This window comes from Triplophysa dalaica, chromosome 16 (genome assembly GCF_015846415.1).
Source record: "Triplophysa dalaica isolate WHDGS20190420 chromosome 16, ASM1584641v1, whole genome shotgun sequence".
Lineage (NCBI taxonomy): Eukaryota > Metazoa > Chordata > Actinopteri > Cypriniformes > Nemacheilidae > Triplophysa > Triplophysa dalaica.
Window position 1 is genome coordinate 5,307,887 of NC_079557.1, and position 14,721 is coordinate 5,322,607.

At 37.5% G+C, this 14,721-nt stretch overlaps 2 protein-coding genes across 5 annotated transcripts; both read left to right on the top strand.

Annotated features, from left to right (window-relative positions):
• The first annotated feature begins 212 nt into the window (after positions 1 to 212).
• simc1 (SUMO interacting motifs containing 1) lies at positions 213 to 5,885 on the top strand. 4 transcript variants are annotated; one of them, XM_056768881.1, is made up of 10 exons: positions 213 to 668; positions 1,417 to 2,442; positions 3,586 to 3,839; positions 3,937 to 4,006; positions 4,098 to 4,258; positions 4,369 to 4,464; positions 4,575 to 4,706; positions 4,836 to 4,992; positions 5,095 to 5,179; positions 5,272 to 5,885. In XM_056768881.1, exons 1-10 carry the CDS (start codon positions 540 to 542, stop codon positions 5,493 to 5,495), a joined length of 2,334 nt encoding a protein of 777 aa, XP_056624859.1. In that variant the 5' UTR covers positions 213 to 539; the 3' UTR covers positions 5,496 to 5,885. The 4 variants fall into 4 exon arrangements, with proteins under 4 accessions (XP_056624859.1, XP_056624856.1, XP_056624858.1 ...); XM_056768878.1 differs by having other exon boundaries at positions 4,836 to 5,179; XM_056768880.1 differs by having other exon boundaries at positions 3,643 to 3,839; positions 4,836 to 5,179.
• A 387-nt stretch (positions 5,886 to 6,272) lies between these two features.
• cnot6b (CCR4-NOT transcription complex, subunit 6b) lies at positions 6,273 to 14,260 on the top strand. Its single transcript, XM_056770056.1, has 12 exons — positions 6,273 to 6,430; positions 7,402 to 7,532; positions 7,820 to 8,006; positions 8,119 to 8,204; positions 8,283 to 8,387; positions 8,521 to 8,589; positions 8,681 to 8,838; positions 8,991 to 9,145; positions 9,268 to 9,422; positions 9,524 to 9,742; positions 9,886 to 10,088; positions 10,524 to 14,260. Exons 2-12 carry the CDS (start codon positions 7,421 to 7,423, stop codon positions 10,734 to 10,736), a joined length of 1,662 nt encoding a protein of 553 aa, XP_056626034.1. The 5' UTR covers positions 6,273 to 6,430; positions 7,402 to 7,420; the 3' UTR covers positions 10,737 to 14,260.
• Positions 14,261 to 14,721: the final 461 nt, after the last annotated feature.

Here is a 14,721-nt window from a genome sequence, read left to right on the forward strand (position 1 = left end):
CTGTAACTAACGCGAAATATCACCTATATTAAATGCCTAACTAAATCTCTACACTACATATAAGTAAACTGAAGCTCATTTTCACATTTTATTATGTTTAACCAGTACACATGCTGCACACAAATTAAAAAACAATTAGCTGCTAATGGCTTTACATAATTCACATTTGTCAACACACTTCCGCATGAAGTGACAACATTACGTTGCACTTGCGGAAGTTCCTTGCTCGTCACATTCACATCCTCCGATAGCTAAACAAAAACATTAACACACATACAATAGCTAGTGTTTATATTTGACAACGTTAACGTTACGTCTCGTTATGGTCCACTTACGGACGGAATTGCTCTTAAATGACTGCAAACTCTTCTTCACGTGTGTTTTGTTTGTGCGGCACAGGCATTCGGTTAACGTTAGCTTGCTAAACCACGCACATGTGTAACTTACTCGACTGTTCCCGCTTTTTTTCATGGACGTGCTTTATACACTTTTGTGAGAACCTCCGCCATTACAAAAATGACTTAAGGTGATGCAGAACGATGGCGGACATTATTTCTGTCAGCTCGGGCAGCGACGAGGACTCTGACATAATGCTTATAGGCAGCTACAAAGAAGCCAAAGAAGACGCGGTGCCGTTTATCCGACAAGAATGGCTCCCGGTTACACCTGTGAGTATCTGTCGTTTCATCACTTCTGCGGCAAACAGAAAGAGTTTCCGATCGTTTACATATGTAAAACAAACGATTTGTTTGGGATGTTTGCTTTCGCACGTCGGTGCTTAGATTTGAGATATCAACCACACGTGATTTTATTAAACACAACACTAAGCTTTTACACAATCTTGATTTTACGAAAATGAACTGCCTTGTTTCACGGGAAAGCCACACAATGCTATTGCTTTAACACTGCGCGCGAGTTCGCGTGCCCGGAGACGTTTACGTTACCGTCTGACGCAGGTGACGTTACTTTGGCATATTTGTCAAGTAAATCCACACAGTAAGTTTGTTTATTTTAAATATCGTCAAGAAGTTTTAACAGACGTCTGCCAAAAGCTGCAAAGCTTTAAACTGATTTAAGAGCGTTTTTGTAATGTCAGTCATATGCTTAAATTGTAGATGTGTTTTCAAGATGTTGAGTATGCATGCAAGTTTATTTAGTCATGCATTATTTAAATATTAGGGTATTCCTATAGAGTGCTCAAAAATACCGAAATTGTGCTGGATTTTAATGGAAACTGAATGTTGTCTGTGTTTGGTTATAACTTTATCGCTCCATTGCGTCATCCGAATCGAAATCTAAATCTGTACCTGTAAGCTTTTGGTCGAGCACTATTTATGTCTATATATCTCCTCGTTCTTTAACTTTCATCTGCCCAAAAGACAGTTCGTCTTCACTAATGCCTACTCATTTGTCCAGGTCCTCATCGATATCACACACCAAAAGTTGGTCTCTTCCATTCGAAAAGGATTAAGGAGAGATAATATTTCCCCCCTAGTTATCGATCTTACAGATGTTGAACTGGGACTGCAGGATTCAGCCCAGGCTCTGCCATCAATAGATACCATATACAAGCACGTGGGATACCCCACACATCCAATGACAACATCTTTTGGAAAAGCTGAACAATCCGAATGTCCGATCAACGATAGTGGAAAAGATTTAGCCAGTTCTGAATGTAGCCAGGACATTGTGCAGTCTGCAAACGAAAGGACTTTTGAAAGATCATCCGAAGTATTGAAAGACTCTTTTGCAGTATCACAGAACACAGAAGAGACACAACTCTCACCGACTGGGTGCGGCATAAGAGCAGACCAAGAAAAGGAAAACTCTCCTTACAGCCTTGATAGTCCTTATTACTGTCCAAGTGAAGTAGATGCTGTTCTTTTCTCTGATGAATCCAATAATGACACCACCTTCAAAACATGGTGCAGCCCGGAGTCACCTCAAATACATCACTTTGAAAGTCATACTGGATTACAGTCAACGGAGGACGGTGCGACTGTAAATACTGGTGACAACAAAGACGTAAATCAAATGTCGACAACCCAGATTCCGCCTTCATCCCCCTCCACGCAGCCTTCTCTGGGTGTATCGCCCTGTAACCCTGAATGTGCACCCAAAGAGAATCAATCCAGCAAAGCAAACAGTCCCACCTCTACAGAGATTCTCGCCAGTGACACAGCGGCACACTCACCTGGTTTGTCAACATGGAGCTTATCAAGCAGCAACTTCACCATGCCCATCTCCCTGCCTTCCTCACCAGCATTGTTAGATGTGGCGTCCCGGGAAAACTCCCCCACTAGACTTATGCAGATGAGCATCGGTGAAGACCATAAAGATGATAACGTGGAGTCAAATGTTTCTGAAGAAAACGCACAACATATCTGTCTGGCTCAGTTCAGAAAACTGAGGCAGTGTGTGGTTGGCACGGTTTCACACATGGTAAGAATTTTATTCAGGTAAATAGACATACATTTTCATGGTTTCAAAATCTCTCTCTGCTTTACTACACTTGATTTAAGAATGTAACTCATTGACCAAAAAGAGAGAAAACACAAAATAAACAACAATAAAGATGAATTCAACTGACATTATTTAAAATATTTCTATTGCTGTTGCAATGATATCGTTATCATTAATCACTGTATTTTGTCTATGCTGTTGTGTAGTGAAAGTCTCATATGCTTTATCTGTGATCAATTAACAAACTGCACTACACTATTGTGAATATGAATTATTTTATTTTGAACAACTGGGATGCACCGATATGTACATTTTGGCCGACAATTCTTTAAGATCGCAAGCCGGTTATCAATATATCGGCCGATATACAGTATCTAAATATTAATATAAAATTGATAAGACTGACACAAAAGGCAAAAGGTGGACAACTGCTTTTATTTAAAAACATTCACTGTAGAAAAAAAGATAACCATTATTTCGCTTTATTTAGTTAACACTTCTTTAACCATCAAAATTTTCTGGTATATTTTTTATTCAACAAACAAATTATAGATGTTCTTCCAGAGCAACCCAGTTCTTAATAGCCACAAGTCTAACAGGTCTCAAGACATTCAAACAGTAGTCTGATTTAAACCATATGCTTTTGTTCTTAAGGTTTACACATTCAGAAATACTGTATCTACATACTGAACCTACATCAACAATGTTGAATGATCACGACAGAAAGACATTAGGCTACTCTACTGGATTTGAACTATGAGCAGCTTGCAGCTGGAGTGGTTTAACCAGAGGAAATGATTTTTCGGCTATAATATATCAGCCTAAATTTTATTATCGATATTATACCGATATGGCTGATAATTTATCCTGAATCCCTATGAACAACCCTTAAAACAAATGGCATCTGGACACACCCTGTTTCCTCAAACCGATCGTGTCTGTACAATGTTTACTTCTCTTTTTTTGACATGTCCTTACAGATGATGTAAGACGTAAAGAGAACGTTTTATAGACGTGAAAATAACTTCTTCACCCTAAAGATATTTGAACATTTTAAATCTCCCCCAAAACACTACAATCATGGCATAGAATATTTAATTCGACCATTTTATGTTTTACCAGCTTGAAGATGGAGAAAATGATGAAGACTTTGGTTCTCCTGAACCACTTTGTCGACAGAGCCTCAGCTTGGTTTACAGCACCATTGAGGAGAATTACCCAGAGGGCACTCTTCAGCTTCTGGGTGACTTCATTCAGCCTCGATACTACCCACCTGTCGCCATCACATCACATCTACTCAGGGGGATTTTCTTGGACACACAAAGTTCTTATGTTCTAGCCATAGAGGCCTATAACCTGTTGATGAAGATACAGAGGTAGTGTGATTGCACCTGCTTTGAATTGATATGTTTGCATCTTATCTGAGTTTTAACAAAGCAAAATTAATGATTAATAATGTTCTTTTATTGTCAGATATCACCCCGCAGATAAAGCAACAATCCCGTGGGACTGGGAACTGCTGTCGTCGGTTATGGAGGAAAAGGTAGGAAGACTTACATAGTACTGTAACACAATATTTATACAGCTAGAATATTTAATCGACAACTTTCTACACTTCTGCCTGTTGTTTTAAGGATGACACTAAGAGGTTACGGACCGAGGTTCGCTGCATGCTACTGCAGTATGTGTTGCAGGTTTTAGAAGATGATTTTCAGTTTAAACTCACAAATCGGCATCTTCAAGACTCTGTTGCAAAGGAAATGCTTTCTTGTGACCAAAGGTTCAGACGTGTCAAGTAAGTTACATTTGTTGCTCGAACAAATCCTTTATTTTTATTTGTCTCAAATTTGTGATTAGCGATTTTTTGTGTAAATTTTAGAGATGTGTCTTAATTCTTGCTCTTAGGGATTTAATAAATTGGCTAATGAATGCTGTTAAGGAACCAGTACACCACTCAGAAGATGTGAAATACCCAAAGAGAGAGAGCAACAACTGTCTTAAGTATGTGAAGTGGTAGTTGTATCATAACTTTTTGAGCATATTAAATTCCAAATAATGATCATTCCATCCAATGCCAAATAAAGACTAGGTTTACATTGTCATTGTTACAGGATTGTATTGTCACTTCAGAGGATGTTGACACTGGCCCTGGAGGTGGACAAGGCCCCCACTCGCAATTCAAGCAAACTTTCACAAGAACTCTTCCAAAAGCTGCACACACTCTCACCATGCAGGCAGAGAAGGTAAAAACTGAGAAACACCACAACCTAGTTTAAATATTACAATCCATTAGAATTTAAAATGAAATTTGCTGTAAATGAAGAGCTTTCTGTCAATGACTAACTTAGCCTTTCATTCTTGTTGTGTGTTAGACTCTTATTTTTAAGCACTTTGGAGAGCAAACTGCTGAGATGTAAATTATTGGACATGCTGTTGGATGACGCTTGTTCTCAGAAGATCACCTTGCCTATGTCTTTAAGCATGCTGCTACACTACCTCCAGAGTGCCACACTACCTTCAGATCCTTCAGTAAAACAAACAATAACAGTGTTTTATAGCAGATTTAATATTGCATTGGTCTCCTTTGTTAAAAATAAACAAAACCGAAATGATCTCCCTTTGTGTTGTCAGGATGGAGGAGAGAGATGGAGAAAGTGGGATGAACTTCTTCAACTTCTTTGGATGCTGACGCTCAGTTATGAAGAGGTGGTGACAGGTACCAATTGCTTATTTTCAGCTTGTTCATTAAGTACACACAAATATGTAAAACACTCAAACACCCTTATGCTGTCAACATTTGTTTCCCAGGTCACCTACAATATCCCATCACCGAACGTTTTAAAAAGGCACGCTCTCCATTGTGGACGCAGAATGACCAGGTGAAACGGTCAGCGGTGCGGAGGGCGGCCGAGGCCTTCCAGTCTCGTGCAGTCAAAGACATTGGTCATGATATTTCAATGGAAATGAAGGAGTCACTGTCGCAACTACAGGACCACATAACTGACACATCAAGTGTCATTCAGATTCATTGACTTTTTATAATAACTGTTTTGATGTTTTTACCTTTTAAAGACATATACTTTTAAATGACTTATGTTTGTTCAGCAAAACTGTTCAACACTCTATCAGTTATTTTAGTTTGTGCTATTTAATGTCTAAGGCAGCTTTGTATGGCTTTATGTTCAACATTTCTAGAAAACGATCAACACCTCAAATCTCTATCACTACCCAATAAAACCACAGCAGCACCTTAAATAATACACATAAGATTGTTTGTCAAAGTTGTAACTGTTCATTAATGATTAGTTATTCATCACATATATCATATTTGTTTAATATTTCAAACAAAACAACAGTAATCAACTGGTAACCACCAAACTATTAATTACAAAAAAACGTACAGTGTAAGTGATTTCATACAATAAAACAATACTATTTTAAACACATGAAAAATCTCACAGTGCACTATAGAAAGTAGTAGCAAACGCAAGAGTCTATTATAATTACTAAAGTGTTCTACAGTATTAACTATAGTTATGATAAATAGTAGTAAATACGGTACTACAGTATTTAGGATGGTAAAACAAAAAAACACTAGTATTTTAGGAATTTTACTATAGTAAATAAATACTCTATATTCATGTAGGAATGGTCACATATAACCAATAACTTATTTTGAGTTTTCAAAGGAGTTTTGACAACACTACGAAATACAAAACCAACCCATATCATAGGTACGTTCTAGTTAGGCAATTTACTAGGATTAAGACACGACCTGTGTGAGGTAGGCACATGGACCCTTGTTTTGGAAAGCACACAACATCCTCCGACAGACAGCTGTACAAAAACCCTCCGCCATGATGTTAAGCTGCATACTGTAGCTGCACAGCCGACACGAACGAATTAACTACAGCTTAGTTACATTTGAGACACACATTTGACTTCAGGAGTTGGTATGCAATTGGAGGTAATTCTGAAACATGATTTATAACGATTTGCAACCGGATTTTTCGTTTCGGTTTGCTACGCAAGTTAGCTGTAGCTAAACTAGTGAACTTAGCATGTATCTCTTTGTTCGTATCCACGAGTGACTATAAAGCTAATTATATTGTTGTTTTTTGAATACTTGTACATGTTTAAGTGAATATAGTCGTGACGAGTGCTCATTGATCATATGCGTGTGTGTTCACTGAGGGCTAATTTAAATCTTTCAGTGGATTCCAAGTTCCCAAGCTAATGCTAGCAAACAAGGTTAGCTTTAAACCAACATACTTCCTGTTACAAACCATACGCATAACTTACTGGTTTCTCTAAAGTGAACTTTTCAATTATTATATGTTTTTGGCAATTTTAAGATTTTTTTACGGTATATATGGTTAATATGGGTCGTTAGCATAGTTTAGAGCTAGTTAGCTTACATATAGTCATGTTAGCTTATATTTAGTCACAAAATAATTTTAATGCTATTTCTTTGGTGTTTTGAAAGAGTTAGTTGTTTTATTATAATTATTGTTTTATTAGGGTTTTTGTAATAGATTGATTCGGTGCTGTGAGGCGCTAACTAACAGCTGTGCTCTTATGTTAACGTTACTTGAAAAAGTTGTTTGTTTTGACACAAGTTCCTGTATCGTAAACGAGGTAATTTAGTTGTGTTTATTAGTGTTTGTTTATTTAAGTTTGTTTATGTTTATTTAATTTTATATTTTTGCTATTTATCGAAACAAAGACGACGGGGCAGTGTTTCAAAATTTACTAAGCTGTCTATGTAGAAAACTCAATGGATATACTCGATAATTTCCTTTAAAACTGTTTGCTGCTCGTAGTTTACATTACATTCAGGTTGTGACATTACGTTTTTTTTTTATAATTTCAGATGTAAATTGTGGACTGGAATTGTACATTAACTAAGGCTTCGATCTTTTATTAAATTGTGTTTAGGTTACACAGTGGTCTAGTGATGCCCAAGGAGAAATATGACCCGCCTGATGTCAGGCGGATGTACACTATCATGTCCATTGAGGATGCAAACAGTGGGAAAAAATCCAACTGGGATGGACTTGAAATAACTGGTATGGTTTTCTAGTTCAAGTATACAGCCAGTTTACCAGGTCTGCATGTAGTACACAGATAAACATTATTGAGTAAAAGTAAAATTGCAATGCAACCACATATTTGGAGGGAAAGACTGATGAACATTGTAACCAAAATACAGACCCGATAAAGGATACAAACCGAACATTTTAGTGGTCTGCTAGCAACAATGTTGATTACAGTTATGTGATCAATGAAAAGCCCATTTGATGATAATGTACCATGTTGAAGAAAAATAATGTGTGTGTGTGTGTGTGTGTTGCAGGTAATGTTCGGAGTCTCAGCTCAGCCCTTTGGTCGCTCACTCACCTCACCTCTCTGCACCTAAATGACAATTGCCTTTCACGCATCCCACCAGACATTGCCAAGCTGCACAACCTTATGTTCCTGGACTTGTCCTCTAATAAGATCAGGAGCCTGCCAGCAGAGCTTGGCAACATGGTGTCTCTCAGGTGAGGTGCTTGGAGCAAACCTGCTTGCATTCTTTTAATGGATCATTTGTTTGTGGAAACATAAAAAAATGTATGTACCCAAGTCACCAAAATGATCTTGTGTTTTAAACAGGGAACTGCATTTAAATAACAACCAGCTGCGGGTCCTGCCTTACGAATTGGGCAAACTGTTTCAATTACAAACACTGGGCTTGAAAGGTAAGTATTCTCTTTCCTAGAAACATGTTGAGATCATGCAGAATAGAAAATATTTTCTCATCGTATTTGTCTCTACAGGCAATCCACTCAGTCAAGAAATCATGAGCCTCTATCACGAGCCAGATGGCACCCGCCGACTGCTGAACTATCTTTTGGACAATCTCTCTGGTGCTATCAAGCGCAGTAGGTGTCATAAATGTTTATTAAAGATCAGCCATGTCCGTATTTTCGAAGTTTATTTAGCGTTGTCTTTAATGTAACTTACTATAGTTGATAAACAATATTTTCCTAAAATGCATGTGCCTTTACTGTTCAGTCTCAACAGAACAACCTCCGTCCAGATCCTGGATTGTGCTGCAGGAGCATGATAGAACGAGGCCAACAGGTAAACAATTCTTAAAAGAACGATTACTGAAAATCTCAAAAGAGCAGATGACACTTCTCCTGATCGCTCTTTCTCGTCTTTGCACCACCAGCCCTAATAACTGTAATGTGCTACAACATGCTCTGTGATAAGTACGCCACGCGCCAGCTCTACGGCTACTGCCCGTCCTGGGCCCTTAACTGGAGCTACAGGAAAAAGGCAATCATGCAGGAGATCCTCGGCTGCAATGCAGACATCATCAGCTTACAGGTAAAGAGATTGGAGCCCTAATGAATGAGGTGAAGTGTTTTTCTCTTGAAGGGTTGTGCTATTTTTAGATCATTGATGCACAACAGGTAGCTCTGAGTAGAAGCCTACCGTGCTGTCTGTTTAGGGGGTTTTATCTGTTGTGTTGTCCGCAGGAAGTGGAGACGGAGCAGTATTACAACTACTTCCTGGTGGAGTTGAGTAAACAGGGATACGATGGATTCTTCAGCCCCAAATCGCGAGCCAGAACCATGTCGGAATCCGACAGAAAACATGTTGATGGATGTGCTATATTCTTCAAGACAGAAATGTGAGGAAAAGTTTTTTCGCAGATTTCGGTGTCGTTTACATGTGCTGATTTCAAATATTTGTAAGTGTTCTGTGACTTTGGATTTTTTCTAAAATGGAACCTGGTGGAAATTGTTGTATTAGGTTCAGCATTGTGCAGAAACATACAGTAGAGTTTAACCAGCTGGCTATGGCCAACTCTGAGGGCTCGGAGGCAATGCTCAATCGAGTCATGACCAAGGATAACATTGGGGTTGCTGTGTTGTTGGAGCTAAAGCAGGAGTTACTAGAGATGTCATGTGAGTCTCTGGTTATATGTACTTGCATATCTTATGGATAATGAATAACAACAAAAAAAGAAAATTAATCTGATTTTCCATAAAAAAATATTGTCCTACAGCTGGTAAATCCCTCCAGGAGAAACAGCTCCTACTAGTGGCGAATGCTCACATGCACTGGGACCCAGAATATTCTGATGTGAAGCTGGTGCAGACCATGATGTTCATGTCGGAGGTAAAGAATATAATAGACAAGGCATCTCGCAACCTGAAGCTCTCCGGAGAAACCAGCTCCATCCCTCTGGTGCTGTGTGCTGATCTCAATTCACTTCCTGACTCGGGTAGGCCTTCTTAAACGGACACATTTGTCTAAACATTTTTATTTTGATTAATGTGTTTGACATTGGGACAGAATGTGGGGTGGGACTTGATTTTTACCATTGGTATTTGGAGCAAACATTATGAGTTGTTAATGTAATATCAGGTGTTTTGGAGTACCTGAGCACTGGTGGAGTGGAATGCACACATAAAGACTTCAGAGAACTGCGCTACATTGACAGCCTGACCAACTTCAACTGCAATGGCAAGAACGGCACGTCCAGCGGACGCATCACACATGGTTTCAAGCTGAAGAGTGCCTACGAGAACGGGCTCATGCCTCACACCAATTACACTTCAGATTTTAAGGTAAGAAAAGCAAGGGCAGGTTAACCACAGTTCGTTCACAGCTCTTGCCAGAGATCCAGGACATCACTGCAAAATTGCAAATATATTGTTTAAGAATGTTTGTCATTCTGTTTTTACAGAATGGTCAGAAGGTTTCTTAAGGTGTATTTTCTTTGAATTTATTTTCGGCTCTGGTGAAAATAATAAAACAGGGGTGATGGGATTCTTCACAAACTTGTACCTTAGCTTCATAGTATTAACACATTTTGGTTGCAAAATCACCCACAGTGCAGTCTTAAAATTCTACTCTATATAGATAATATGCATATAAAGTGACACAAAATTACTTGGTGACACAAAATTGTTTTTTTAATGCAAATAAAATACTTGATGTGGTTCACTTTTCAAATTAACATTAGCAAATCTTAAATCTCCTTTCTTCTGAACCCCATTTAGGGTATCATTGACTACATCTTCTACTCCAGGCCAGAGCTCAGCGTGCTGGGCGTCCTGGGGCCCTTGGACAAAACCTGGTTCATGGAGAACAATATACGTGGTTGCCCACACCCTCATGTTCCCTCCGATCACTTCTCCCTGTTTGCACAACTGGAGTTGGCCCTGCCTTATCTTCCCTCTCTCAATGGAGTCCACTTACCTGGACGCAGGTAGTGAGTCCCCCCAGCCAGTCGTGGCACCGCAGAAGTTTTTCTGAAAACATACTGAAAACGATAAAACCTCCAAGCGATTTTTATATATATATATTTTTTGTTTCTCTCTTCAATCTTTATTCATTTTTAGGGTCCAAAACATCTTTGTATTTTGTCAGGAAGTTTTTTAAGATATGATTTCATTTTTTAATTGTCCCAGTCATGGATTTTTGTTGAATCACTCCCTCCCATTGGCTTGATTTTATATATTTATGTAAACATGAGGGTAACATACTTGGTCATACACTCAAATGGATTACATGTTATTAAGTGTCGTTTATGGCCAGTTAAAGATTCTTGTTACGCATTCACTTTTCCCTGAAATGACTTCTATGCACACAATATTTTCTGTATGCAGTTAGGTGCATTTTAAATTCAAAAGCATGTTTGCTCAGCTTTAAAATGAAAACCTTTTGTTTTTAGTTGTACTTCATTGCATATACACAGGCAAAACTTTCATTTGAATGAGTGACCAATGTGTTGTGCAGACCAAACTCGATAGTGAATCCCCAGCGGTGTAGAATTGTGGAACACCGTCCTTGTGTGGTGCTGTAACTTGCTTTACATTGGTGCTGCGTCTAAGTTTTATTCTCCCATCAATGGTGCAATATTCAGAACGGACTAAAGCTAAGCCAGGGCACTGTTGTGGAATGTTTTTTAAAAAGCTTAGGTATCGTAAAAAAGCATTTATACGTCTTTCTCTCTCTGTCTGCGTTAAGGTGGGCGTTTGAAAGATGTAAGCTTAATCGCTCAAAATGTAAACCAAATTTTAGAACGACTTAATTTTGCGGCGCTGCTTTTTTTCACACAATTGTTTTAACCCTTTGTACAGAGACAGGCTCTCTTTGGTTCTTAGTTTGACAGGCCGTGTGAATTATTTAATCTTCACTTGATCTCACTGTGGAATCTCTCCAGTTTTGATTATAGATGGGAGGGGGCTTTATTTCTTTTAGATGGGCAGATTTGATAGAAAAACAGAGTCTTTTAAACCAGCGATTTCTCACTGTATTGGTATCTCCTGTTTTTTCATCACACACACACACACACATGCTTGAAAGATCTGTAGCACTGTTCTCGAGGCTAGTATTGTTCTGTGCTTGCTGTAAATCCCCCTTATATTGTATCGGAGCAAAGGGGTCCTCGCAGGTCTTTGTACAAATTTAATCAAATATATAAACTGACATATTTAGGCTTGACTTGATTGTATATGAGCCACATGCAAGAACCTTTTTTAAATGTTGTTTTGTACTGCGAATAAATTATGATCCAAATTAAAAATACGATTGTCTTATAAGCTACGTTTTTATCGAAGTGAATCAAATTTACCAGCTTGTGGAAAAGACAAAGAGGTTGTTCCTGTTCTCCCTGCCATGCCTTTGCACTCATTTCTCTTTTTGCACTTTTTTTTACTATATTCAATCTTTTTGTAACTTTCTGAGCACATTCTTTGGTATATTCTTACCGTAGAATTGCAGTTTGCCCGGTCATCCGTCTCATGCTGTTTTGAAGTTTCACATAATTGTGAATTTTTTTCCATCTATATGTCAGTAAAACTTTGTAATTTCATTACATACAGAGCTTGATATCATGCATCTGTGTTTTGCACTCAAGTGAGAAAATCTACAACCTCTTGTCATTTAAAGAATCTTAATGTCATTGTGGTGGACGCTTTCTTTGGGATTTAGTTAAGGTGATTCTTCATTTTATGCTGTTCAAGAAATCAGGTAAAGGACAACATTTTTCGCTTTAAAGTATTTTGATTTGCATGTCAAACTAGATTTTTTTTTTTTTAATACCACACCAAACATTTTAAGTTCCAATTTAGGTTGTATAATCTAAAATGCTTTATTACTCCTCTATGTCTGCCCATAATTTCCCCTATATAGCCATAATCTTTTATGTGTAGAGCCGGCGTGATGCATTCTGCTGTGAACCCAATTGTAAAAGACTTTCATCCTTTGGTTCCTTTTAATTAGATTATGTGGAAAGGTGGATGTTTAATTTATTTAAACACTCTTTCCATAATATTAATTATAAGCCTTCGGACCAAAATATAACCTTTACAACTGTAAATGATACCTGGTCTACTTGTGTTGAGGTGTTTTAGGGCTTGATTGTATTTTGGTTGTCCATCCCAAGCTTAAAATGTCATAAATCTGTTTATTTTAACTATGCAGCATTACTGAATTCATGTCTTTGTTTAAGCAGTAAGGACCAGAACAGTTTGTTATATTGGCCCCTTCAAAATATTACTTTTTTTTGTTTTACCATAAATTGTTAATAGTATTATAGTAGAATTGAAATTAGTTTTTTGTAAAGTGTGAATAAAATGTGTAATGCATATTTTCATTTCTACAAAACATGAATTGTGGTCTGTATGTGTATATAATGAATTCTCTTGCTTTATTGATGTTTTCTTTTTATGATTTGTTATTTTTTAAAATTAACATGTTTCCTTAAACAAATGATTCTCAGATTGCAGCCGGTTCCATCACCACAGACTTACTGCGAAATCTTGTTTTACTAGTAAACAGGTGTTGTGGTGTAAAGACAGGATAGATTTGGGATTGAAGTAATCTATATAATGAAGTAATTAACCTGATATCAGTGCATTTCAATCAGTAATACGTGGGGTACCCTTCTAGTTCCCTGATTATTGTTTACAGCAGTTCATTCGGTTTAGTTTTTGCCCCTTATTCTCTTAGACTGAGATTGTAAATGGTAAAATGCATACTTGATGTTAAATAACTTGTATCCCAGAGTTATGTGCAGAGTTAAGTTTTTTTTGTAGGTTAATTCATCCACTTGCTTTCTAAACTTTTCTGTGAGTCTTTTATTTAGGGCGGCACTTTTTGCATGTGCACTAATAGCAGATAGGTGAGGATTGTCTGTGACTGTAGTGGCACAGAAATTGCGCACTTCATCTTGAGATAGAAACATTTCAGTAGTTCACAAACATCAATGTGTAATTTATTAATAATCTGTGCAGTTAATGGATAAGTGTTTTTCACCCATCCTCACTTTTCTTTAAAAAAATTCTCGCTTGACCCTTTATAATGAAACTTAACTTTTTCTACAGCCTTCATTTTTGATATAAATAACCCTGCTGCAATAAAACTAGATTAGCTAAACAAAAGCTTTCATAGGCCAACAACATTATGTAGTAGTTTCTCTGTACTAACACATACAGTGTAAATATTGCAACATTATGTAATACATGGGATCAACTCTTGTTTACCATTCAACATAATGCCAGCAGTGATAAACAACAAGCATTAAAAAACATTTTACAGTAGTCCGTGAATGTTCAATCTGTGATAAAATAAACTAAATAGGCAGCTCTTTTAAAGAAGTTGTCTCTGTAAAACAAATGGTAAACAACTATTTTCTGCCTGTTCTCTGTATTCTTAGTTCTCTGTACATAGTTTCCTTAACACTAATGTATTTTCCTATCTATGGTTGATAATAAATTCTTTCTGCTTCTGATCTGCTGTTTTCTTTTAATCTTCTTGAAGAATATAGCCTAGGTTCTCTGCCACCTTGTATCCATTAACTGCAAGATGGTACTCATAAAAATACAGTGTTTAATGTTACTCTGAGAGCAAGCTTTTGAAGTAAAACATTTTAGGTTTAACTTTATACAATTATTTGTGCTTTTGGTACTCTTAAATGGCACTTTGGTTTCCATTCTCTAACAGGTTTAGTGTGATATCCAAAAGGGGGCGACATATACTCATAATGGAGGAAAAGCCCAGAAAGAGTTTGAACAACCCAAATAGTCTTTGCAACAATAATCTTGATTTGTGTGTTTTATTCTCCGTTGAAGTTTGTTTAATTGTAAACATGTTTTTCACAGAAAGATTTAGCTTGAACTTGTAAGACCTCCCTGTCTCTTTTTGCTGTTATTTTGCAGGCAGTGTGTCCCCTATCGTTCAATTGTCGAAAGT